This window comes from Chironomus tepperi, unplaced genomic scaffold, assembly GCF_022539635.2.
Source record: "Chironomus tepperi strain 1889 unplaced genomic scaffold, CSIRO-AGI_Ctep_v1 contig_240, whole genome shotgun sequence".
In the NCBI taxonomy this organism is placed as follows: domain Eukaryota; kingdom Metazoa; phylum Arthropoda; class Insecta; order Diptera; family Chironomidae; genus Chironomus; species Chironomus tepperi.
Genome location: NW_027226362.1, coordinates 69,217 through 80,864, shown reverse-complemented (window position 1 = coordinate 80,864; position 11,648 = coordinate 69,217). Strand labels below are relative to the sequence as shown.

The window sequence follows — 11,648 nt, the reverse complement described above, 5'->3', positions numbered from 1 at the left end:
AACTTGTCGCATTATATCTTCAGGGTCTTTTCTTGGTGTGTGATCAATTCAGCCTTATTTCCGGCTACTTATATCATTGACCATGTGCTTCTGCTTCATCAAAGCGTCCATGTAGTCTCGGATTTCTTGTGAGCTTCGGGTAAATGATGCCTTGGAAGCACTGTGCTATTCCTTTTGTAACTTTTAAAGTTTCGCAGCCATAAAGAAACACGGATTTTATGCTAAAAATGTATAACCTGTGCATTGATGTGCCGTGAAAATCTTCTGGTGTTCCTAGGCATAATAAAGGTTGTTCATCACTGCATTAAACACAGCTTGCATACCACTAACTAATAAAATTTATATTTTATAGAGTTTCAACAGCAATAAAACCAAAAACTTTAAATCTCAAGAATTCTTCAAATAATCTACTTTCCCCCTCCATATACACAAAAAACCTTTATCCATAGCAAGAGAAAATATGCATAAAATTTAATTTAATCTGAGGTTGTCTAGGTAGATAAAACTTTTGATTTATATGTTTTTTCTTATTTCAGTCAGCACAAATATATCCACATCGAGAGTAGATCATAAAATTGAGCAAATGGAATGAAACTATGACAAAAATGTTTGTTATATTTTATCAATTGCTCTCCCATCGAAAAAGGCATGAAGCACTGACACGTTTTGCTACATATTTAAATACAGCAGCAGATAAAGCCGTCACAAACAATTTTATTATAATTAAAACACACAAAAAAATTTAATTCATTTCGAAAGCATTTTTTTTGCTTTAACGATAAAAAAATGTCATTAGAAATTTTCATCATAAATTTTTTAATGGATTTAGAATGAAGCACTGGATAGCGTCATCATCATCATCATCGTCATCAATGTTACTGATTCGATGCTATAAAGAGCTCTAAAAATTTATTTTAATTCACTCCCTTTTCCGTACTTTTTTAAATAAAAATTAGGAAAGGAGTCGTTTATATTGAGTTGCTTTAGCGCATTTTAGTCCCAGGATTCAAATCACTTTTCCGAACAACAAAACAAGATCCAGTAAAGTTCAAGTCACTTCCTAGACTTACAAAACAAGATCCAGTAAGGTCAAAGTCACTTGTCCGACTTACAAAACAAGATCCAGTAAAATTCAAGACACCATTCAACAAATTTTATCATATAACGGATTTTAATAATTTAAACTCGTAGCCAGAAATAAAAGTTCTGGAAACACTGTAAAAACATTGAAGAACATTCAAAAACATTGAAGAACATTCAAAAACATTGAAAAACATTCAAAAACTTGATGTTTTGTTTATAAATTCAATCTTTGTCCATTAGAAAACATTGTAAAAACATCGAAAAACACTTCAAAGCATTGAAAAACACAACAAAACATTACAAAACATTGATAAAAATTACAAAACATTCAAAAAACATGTTGTTTTGCATTCCAAAATGAAAAATTGTTGCGTGTATTTAAAACTTTTTAATGACCGACATCGCTATAACTTGTTGAAACTGTGCGTTTGCCGAATGTCCAATCGAACAGACATTGTGCATCATTAACCTACCTTTTATGAAACAATATTCAAAAAAGCATGCTAAAAAATTTTTATATTCTTACAAGAATTTTTCATGTTAATTACTTTTCCATAGCCTTGCTACTTGTTCGCTACATAATTAATTTCTTCTACTTAGTTACTTCGTACTCGTGTAGTATACACTTTTGAAAATTATATTGTAAGTACATTAAAAATGAGGTATAAAATTGTGAAGTTTTTAAGTTTTTCAGCAAACATTTTAATTATTTTTTTTTACTGTGTGAGTTTAAGTGCATCCTCCAAGCAATTTAAAGTTATTTCATTTAATATGGATCACTTTTGGGTTGCTTGAAATTATTTTCCTGTATGTATGATGTTGTGACAGACTTGGTAAAAGAAGAACGGGTTGGATGTTAAAAATTGAGGATTTTTTGTGAGTTTTTCAACATGTATCCTTTGAACCCTCGAGGCATAGAAATAGCCGAAGCTTCACGTAAGGGTGGATCTGGACTCAGTCAAATACGATGACATCTGGACTGAATATGCTCAATTTTTAGAAGGCACATGACTTAGAAGGGGCAAAATATCAAGCTTCAAGGGTGGATCTGAACTTGGTCAGATTCGATGACAGTCCGGACCGAACGTGCTCAATTTTTGGAAAACACATGATGTGTAAAATGCCAAAAATCAAGCCCCAGGCCAAGGTGGGTCTGAAATTACCGGGAATTACCCAGATTCGATGACATCCGAACTAAAGTTAGCGTGACTCAGGCACATACCCGATTTGAAGAAACTCAGCCTTTTCAGCCATTCATTGTCCTTCAAAGTTATTGCATGTTATGCTTAAGTCTAGCCAATAATAATCTATAGCAGGCAAAGAGGCATGCTTTCAAGAGCAGAGTACGCTGAGGAGACGCTCAGTTGAGGACTTAAGTAGAGCAAGGTCTTGAATAAATGATGATGCTGTTCTCTAACATGTGTAGCATAGACAGTCATGAAACATTTGCTTGAGCACCCTATTAGCATACGCCTTAGACAACTGTCTATGGCTATTCCTTTTAGAAACTACAAGTTCCCAAATTCACATCCAAAAACCTTCACATCCTTCCCATCCACACTCATAAAATTTCCAAAATCACCGGAAGTCATCCCTTTCCTGTTCCCAAAAAAAAAGTCACTTATAAATTGGATCCAAACTCGTGTTTTTTTCTCCCATTCACAAGTAAAGCACAGAACAACAATCATGTTCCTTTAAAGTCCCTTTATGATTCCTTTCCAGATTATATTATAAATTATTACTTTTCTTCCTTCCTCTTTATTATGCTCGGGTTTTCTGGATTAAGATAATAGAAACAAAAGAGAAATTTTAATTAGAGCAAAATGATTTTATGTCTACCGTAAAGGAAGTTGAATGCTCTGTGTATAAATTGTGATATTATGAAAATAATGAGACTTGTGATTAAGGAATATATGACTGGCAATGAAGGATAAATTTGTTGAAATTATGAGTTTGATGAATTAATGAGAAAATATTTAGATGTGCTAATTTTGTGAAGGGATTAAAGCATATGAGATTGATGAGTAGTTTAAAAGGATGTAAACTAGCCGATTTGTATGTAAACGTATGCATAAGGAAGGAAACTTATCAATAAGCTTATCCTAACGATTATATCCAAAGAGCACAACGTGTTCGCTAGGGCACCACTGAGTCGCTGTATTAAAGGCAAGACACTCAAGATTCTCTGCTCTGACGGCATCGTGATGACTGATTTCGATCCATATTTACGGCGAAAAATACTGTTCGTCGCAATGTGCAGTTCGGGATATCCTTGATCGACACGTCCCAATTACAGCAATTACAAATCGAAGCATTAAATGAATACCTTATAACTAAATAATTTTATGGTCAACTTCACCAGTATTAGTTTTGGAGCTTCGCCAAGCATGGATGCCAATTCTGTATATGTATTATGCTTGTCTTATGAGACGATATCCAAGTAGACGTAATGCTCCAAGACAATTGTCTCTTACAGTTGTGGACAACATATTATTAATAAAGATACACCTTGGCGGTAAGCCTCGACTAAAACGACACACGCCCTACAATTCATGTCATTTCCAAAAATTTGTGTCGCCACACTAATGTGCTGTAACACATAGGTTGCCCAATATTGATCTGTTCATAAAGAAGTAGCACAGCTGTACAAACCGCTTAATGAGCTTGCGGAATTAACTAGTAATTGCGCTATATTCAAAAAGCTTCTGAAACGCCCTCCACATCATAGTGATAAAAGGACACCACCATCATCATCATCAATGTCGTGAGCATTGGTGTAAATCTTTGTCTTATTGAAAACACTATGTAAACATTGAAAGATTAGTTTCTGGAGGGAATCAAACCCACATCGTCTTCAAAGTGAGGGTATCGCTTTGTTGCATGACTAAATAACGACAGATGTCTTAGTTTGGCATTGATGGATCTTAAGTACAGGTTGTTTTATCTTCACTAGCCATATAGATCAACTGTAATCCATGGCAATTTACTCTAATATACAAGCAAATGTTCTAAGAACCTTACGGTACCAATGATCATGATCACTGGGTCCCGTAAGAAACTTATTGAGCATATGCTTGTATGTTATGAGTATTTATGCTGCAAATCATAATTCTCATACTAGAAGCGCCAGTTGTCCTTGAATTGCATCAAATTCGATTAAAAAGAATTCGATAAAATCAAATCGTTTCCACTCAACCTACATTCACTAATTAATACGATTACATCTACTCAATTTTTTATCCATTTACTTGATTTCTCATTCACATCACCGCCCAAAATGTCCAAAAAGAATTAAATACCACAGCATATTGCTTCCACCTTACAATTTTAAATGTCAAAAAAAAAAAAAAAAAAATAAACGAGATACAAAAGAGTCGGAAGAGATACTTTCAGATAATGACACTTAATTAACTGAGAAAAGGAATGACACTATACATAATAATAATAATGACACCAGAAAATATTCATGCCTTAATTGAACTCATTTATTCACCCTCAAGGTGAATCTCCTTTGAAATTGTCTCACATTTTTCGGTCTGGTGCTGAAAAAAAAAACTTTTACAGTTGTTGCTATTGCTTCTTTTTTCCCCGTACAGTCCACATAGAGGAACAAGCACCAAATTCAAGTAATTAAATGTAATAAAAATTACCATAAAAATTAATTGAAATTTCATGTACAGTCCTTATGGCAAAAAGGCACTTTTTATGAATCTTAATCTTGATTTCTTATCACAATCTACAAAGTGCTATTGCCTTTTTTTGCTGTACCCAATTCATGCCTACTTTTTGTTCTGACTTTTAGTTACAATGAACTTTTCTGTACGCACATATATGGAACGGATAAAAGTTTTATATTTGACAAACTTTTGGCTGTTTTGTTTTATGGAAATAGCCGAGAAAAGTTTGTGTTGGATTTGATAGAAATTCTAGATGGTAAAGTTTTGGGTATGAGTGTCAAATTTAATCATATTATAGTAATATTTTTTGAGTAATAATACAATTAGCAAGGCATTACTTAATATAGGAGACATATGACTCGATTTTGTAGACATGCATACTCATCGTCTTACTGAAATCATGCTCTGAGAACCTACGCTACACAGATTGCTACAAAAGGCTTTTGCACCTGACTCTATCCCGATCAGCAGAAATTTTCATGACAACCAAGTGGCATCCACATGAGTTCCAAGTGGGAATTTTCATAGCAGTTAACATGAAGCTTGTCACTTGGACGCCATGTGGCAGCTACTTGGTTGTCATGAATAATTTCTGTTGATCGGGTAGAAAAACTTGTGCCGATTGAATATTGCTGACTTTATCATATCAGCTATCGCATCTAACTTACTCTGTCTTAGAACTGTCCCTAAGTCATGTATTTTCATGTGTTGACAGTCATGCATGTTTTGTATTAATTTGTTGCTGAATGCTGATTTTGGAGATGGAAATTATGAGATCCATTGATCAATTGATATTGATTTGATTATTCTTTTACACTTCGTGTTCTTGACCTGTTCATTAATGCTACCGTAGTAAAAAACTCGTCCGTCTTGATTTCGTTCTTACTGCAGTTGGGTTATTTTAATGTCTGAAATTGATAGAAAATATTTAGAAATGGTAGGATTTGGACCCACAGCTTTTTGGTGACCACATCAACATTGGTCTTAGTCCCTTGCAAATTACTCCACAAAAGCGCTTAACTGTCTCGATACATCTAGAATCTGTATCCCTTGCAGCAAACTGAATTTATTCTTGCAAAAGCTTTTTGAAGAAAAAAGACCAGATTTTGAATTTAACTGCATGACAATGTCGAAACATCCATTAAATCGGCTGTCACAGGGTCGTCTGAGCAACTTTACGTCTCACCGTTAATTCGGCGACTTAGCGATATCGTAGCGAACATGGTGTGCTATTTAACCACTTGACATTATTGTACTTTGTTTTAGGTAATGGTCAAGTGATAGACGGCGATAAAGCCAGTTTCAAGCATCATCTAAGTGAAGTCATGTATTACAATTGATCTGTACGGTCTATGCTTTCTCGATACCGGGATCGGGACCGGGATCCCGGAATTTCCCGATCCTGATCCCGTCCCGGTCCCGAAAATCTTTCATGAAAGCATAGTACTGTCAGCGAAGTAAGGATGGAAGTACGTTGTCAATCCTCATGACTACAAAGTAATTTCTCTAATGCTGATTATCCCCATCGTGAACCAATTTATTCTTCAGTATAAAACTCCCCATCCCTAGCATATCCAAATCTTTTTTCATAAAAGTCCATAAGCTAAATGAAGCTAAAAGTGTCAAAGAAAAATAAACTTGAATTTCGTTGACAAATGTTCATTGTCCGACCATTAAGATTACTTCTTTATATTTTTTACTGCTTACTTAATCCCTCTCCCTTCCAATTATCGATGACCAAAAAAAAATCGCTTATGGGGGTGAAAAAAAGTATATATTTTTTATATAAGTCACATCACTTCGATTGTGCCATGCCTTTTTTTGCAGCACTCGATGATTATTTTTGCCCTTTCATTATTATCAATCCGTTAAATGGCCATAAAATGACATGGGACGATGACAATAAGGATGATGGCGATGATGATGTGTGAGAGAAATCGATAACAATCCAAAATGAATGGATAGAAAATTATGTGACATATCAGTGGGAAGAAATCATGAACAAAAAAAAAAAGGCATCAATAAATTTTTCACGGCTTGTCTTTGTGCTTTCAATCAGAGATTATTTGACGGTAGTGTGTTTTTTGTGCTTGTCGTTGCATTTATGTTGGATGGTTATGTTGTAAATCAGTGTGTTTATGGAGGTCAAGTTTGTAGTTATGGAATGTGGAGTGGGTGCTTTTAATGAGCATAGAGCAGGGGTGTACCGCATAGAGAGGTGGAGTTGGAGGTTTCAACCTTCATCCTTTGACAATCCTTGTACCTCAAATAATGTATGTGACACTATACGATGGTATCTGCCACCATATGGGACTATGTGACACCATAAGAGACTAAGTGACACCATATAAGAGTATGTGACACCATATGAGACTATGTGACACCAAATGGGACTATGTGACACCATATGGGACTATGTGATACAAAATGGGACTATGTGATACCATATGGGACTATGTGATACAAAATGGGACTATGTGATACCATATGGGACTATGTGACACCATAGAGGACTATTTGACACCATATGAGGCTATATGACACCATATTGGAGTATGTGACACCATATGGGGTTATGTGATACTATATGGGCTTATGTGATACCATATGGGGTTATGTGATACTATATGGGGCTATGTGATACCATATGGAGGTATGTCACGCCAGAGACCTCCTTTTAGAATAGACAAATACTTTGGCATATCCCAAAATACTGAATATTATTGGAAAGTTCGACAATAGACCAATGACATGACCAAAATCATCCTGAGAGGTGTTGTGACCCCCCAAAATACTTTCTTATTTAAGCACTTGACCCATTACTCCATTTTATTTCATTACTCACGACTACTCACCTGATTGTCATATTTCAAAGTCTGTATATTCAAAACATCCTTAAATATTCACCAAAACACATCAAGAATCTTAATATCCAACACAATTTGCAACTACAACCTCATTTTCCATTACTATAAGTCTCACTTCATAGATCCACATCACTACAAAGTCAACCGGAGCATCAATTCAAGGCGCGTGCCACTGCAATCACCCTAGAGTGTTTGTACGCATTTCACAAAAAGCTTATTCAATTCTTTTGATGTATTATCTATCGCACAGTAAGATGCCTCATTCAAATCCGCTTACCAAATTTCATTGTATCATCCATTTCAACTGATCTAACTCTTATCCATTCCTCTATTCCCAATTCTAATGTGTGTCACAATTTTCCACCACATGACAGCTTTAATTCATTCTCGACTGTATTTTATATACTGACTGTATGTTGACTGCAGTTGTATGTATGGATGTTTATTATCAGGCCCCCTATGTTATTTATGAATGCTTTGAACGTACATTGTGAGATGAAGGAATGGAATTTTTATTCCGTATATATTGAATGTGAATCCATTAATTATTATAACCAACCGGGAAATGTCACTAGGAAAATAAAAAAGAGGAATCTATGAATCAGCAAACTGCTATGCTATAGAAATCGGATGTTATAATGGAAGCTTTTTATGTTATTATCATCGAGGATGGGGAGAATTTACATGCAACTAACGAATCGTCTATCATTTCCTTTGGAATAGAAGACGAATAAAAATGTGTGACTGAATAGCTGCTTTATGCATTGTTCATTCTTTATGTGTAGCGTCGCATAGTCATGGCAAAAATGACTTGAATGATTGATGACTCTTTTTAGGTGATGATGGTGTGTTTGGATGCGTGAGTGGAATGAGGTGACCATAGAGGATTGACAACAGTGTTGAATTATACATTTTATAAAAAAATTCACTTCTGTACCCGAGTACATATGCGCCACCTCCAAATGCGCCACCTTCATATGCGCCACCTCCAAATGCGCCACCTCCATATGCGCCACCTCCATTTGCGCCACCTCCATATGCGCCACCTCCATATGCGCCACCACCATATGGGCCACCTCCATATGCGTCACTTTCATATGCGCCATCTCCACATGCGCCACCTCCATATGCGCCACCTGCATATGCGCCACCTCCATATGCGCCACCACCATATGCGCCAACTCCATATGCGTCACCTTCATATGCGCCACCTCCATATGCGCCACCTCCATATTCGCCACCTTCATATGCGCCACCTCCATATGCGCCACCTTCATATGAGCCACCTCCATATGCGCCACCTTCATATGCGCCACCACCATATGCGCCAACTCCATATGCGTCACCTCCATATGCGCCACCTCCATATGCGCCACCTCCATATGCGCCACCTCCATATGCGCCCACCTCCATATGCGCCCACCTCCATATGCGCCCACCTCCATATGCGCCCACCTCCATATGCGCCCACCTTCATATGGGCCTACTCCATATGGGCCATCTCCATATGACCCACCTCTAAATGGCTGTCAAACGGTTTAGCGGAACCTTAAAAGCTCCGTGGCCAAGCCTTCTTCATCTGAATCGCTCGGGTAGTGAGCTTATGTCTGGTCTGGTCGTGTTAATGTAACAGACTTCAATCAAAAAGCCTGAATGCCATGATTTCCATTAATCTTAGAATGATGAAGGATGACTGTAATATGTTACGAATTGTTAATGTTTTATTTTATATTTTTTGTTGCTTGATTCCTATTTTTTTGATTCAATCAGTAACTGCTAAATGACAAGCTTTTGTGATGAATCGGTGTTAAAAGATGTGATGCTGTGCTGGAATATTTGACATAATCGCAATAAAAATAAAATTTTTTATAAATGAAAATTGAGTTCGGTATTGTTGTTTGTTTTGAGGTGTATATTTAGTAACCGAGATATTGATATTTTTAGAAATATGTGTTATTTGGAAGTGGTAATGAATTATTTGAAAAGCTTTTTAGAAATAAAGCGGAGCTTTTAGGAACAAGTTTGAGCAAATTGAATATAGAATTGAGCTTTTTGAGTTTAAAATTGAGTCAGATTATGAGATTTTTGAATAAAAGTTTGAGCTTTTTGAATAAAAGTTTGAATTTTTGAGCTTTTTGAATCAAATCAATGAGCTTTTTGAATAGAATTTTTTAAGCTTATTGAATTAAGATTTTGAGAATTTTGAATAAATTTTTTGAGCTTTTTGAATCAAATTTTTGATCTTTTTGAATAAAAGTTTGAGCTTTTTGAATCAAATTTTTAAGCTTTTTGAATAAGATTGTTGAGCTTTTTGAAGCAAATTTTTAAGCTTTTTGGATTAAATTTTTGAAATTTTTGAATCAAATTTTTGAGCTTTTGAGCTTTTCAGACAATTTTTCGAGTTTTTGAGTATTTGATTTTTTTTTTGAAATATTTTAATAAATACTGGAAGCATTTAATACCAAAAGTACAGTACTTTGAACATTCATTGACTAATTCCAACACAATTCTGCATCCATGACTGATAACCACTCTCACTTTCCACTCAATTTGTGAATTCCTATCGCCCCAAAATGTACATTGTACAAACCTTTTTAAATGTATTAAAATATAAAAGCTTCAATCACATAAATCATGTTCACAGCCTCAGGCCAGGCTTCAAAAGATAAGCATAAGAAGAAATTCATTCGTTGATAAGTTTTTCAAGCGATAGCCAAAAAGACATTTTTCACTTAGTTTTCAATCAATTTCTCAAATTTAACTTTTTCTTATCTTAAAACATAAAGTCTTTAAGGGAACCCTTTTTTTGTGTGCTGAGTAAACTACACATAAATGTATGTATACATAACACAGCAGCAGATAAAGCTTACACAATCATTTTTCTATGTTATCTTTTAAGCATAATCGAGAACCCTTTTCAATTTACTCAACTTATAAAATTTTTGGCAATTTTTCTCTTGATTTTTTTTTTGCCATCACTTGTCGTGCCTGTATACAGGTATAGCTGAAAAAAAAGGATGCCGGACTGATTGATTTCCGGAATTTTTGTCGAAAATAAGAAGAGCATGAATATCGTTAATATATGACTCTACATATACAAACATGTCAATCACGAAATCACTTTGATGATTAAAAATGTGTTTGGGAAAATGGGAATATTGAGGAGACATAAATTCGTAGACGAAAAATAAAAAAAGCCTTAATTGAAATTTAATGCTGACATATTTTTGCCGCAACAATATTCCCGAGCCAGGCGGTGATTTATGATGGATGGAAATGATTTTCAGCTGAATTGAATTTAAATGAAATGAATCGAATCAAATTGAGCTGAATGAACTGAATTGAGCTGAATTGAACCGAATTGTAGCAAATTTTAAGCATACTAAAGCGAATTGAAGTAAGATGAAGCAAGTTGGAGCAAAATTAAGCGAATTGAAGTGAACTGAAGTGTTTTGAAGTCAATTTAACTGGAATTGAACTAAATTTAACTGAATTCAACTTATTTAACTGAATTAAAGCTGAATTGAAGCTGAATTGAACTGATTTGAAGCTGAATTGAACTGAACTGAAGATGAATTGAAGCTGAATTGAAGCTGAATTGGAGCTGAATTGAAGCTAACTTGAAGTTAAATTGAAGCTGAATTGAAGCTAAATTGAAGCTGAATTGAAGCTGAATTGAATTGAATTGAAGCTGAATTGAAGCTGAATTAAACTGAATTGAAGCTGAATTGAGTCTGAATTGAAGTTGAATTGAGGCTGAATTGAAGCTGAATTGAAGCTGAATTGAAGCTGAATTGAAGCTGAATTGAACTGAATCGAACTGAAATTGAAGCTGAATTGAAACTGTATTGAAGCTGAATTGAAACTGAAGTGAAGCTGAATTGAAGCTGAATTGAACTGAATCGAACTGAAATTGAAGCTGAATTGAAGCTGAATTGAACCTGAATTGAACTGAATTTAACTGAATTGAACTAACTTCTATTGAATGGAACCGAATTAAACCAAAATAAACGTAAAATCC

The 11,648-nt window shown here is 35.0% G+C and overlaps 1 protein-coding gene across 1 annotated transcript; it reads right to left on the bottom strand.

The window, feature by feature from the left end:
* Positions 1 to 8,422: 8,422 nt before the first annotated feature.
* Positions 8,423 to 9,040, bottom strand: LOC139091187 (uncharacterized). The gene has a single exon (XM_070641128.1). The coding sequence runs from the start codon at positions 9,038 to 9,040 to the stop codon at positions 8,423 to 8,425; it is 618 nt and encodes a 205-aa protein (XP_070497229.1).
* Positions 9,041 to 11,648: the final 2,608 nt, after the last annotated feature.

Excerpts from the sequence above, each read along its gene's own strand:
- LOC139091187 (XM_070641128.1), bottom strand. The coding sequence starts at position 9,040 with ATGGAGGTGGGCGCATATGGAGGTGGCGCATATGGAGGTGGCGCATAT.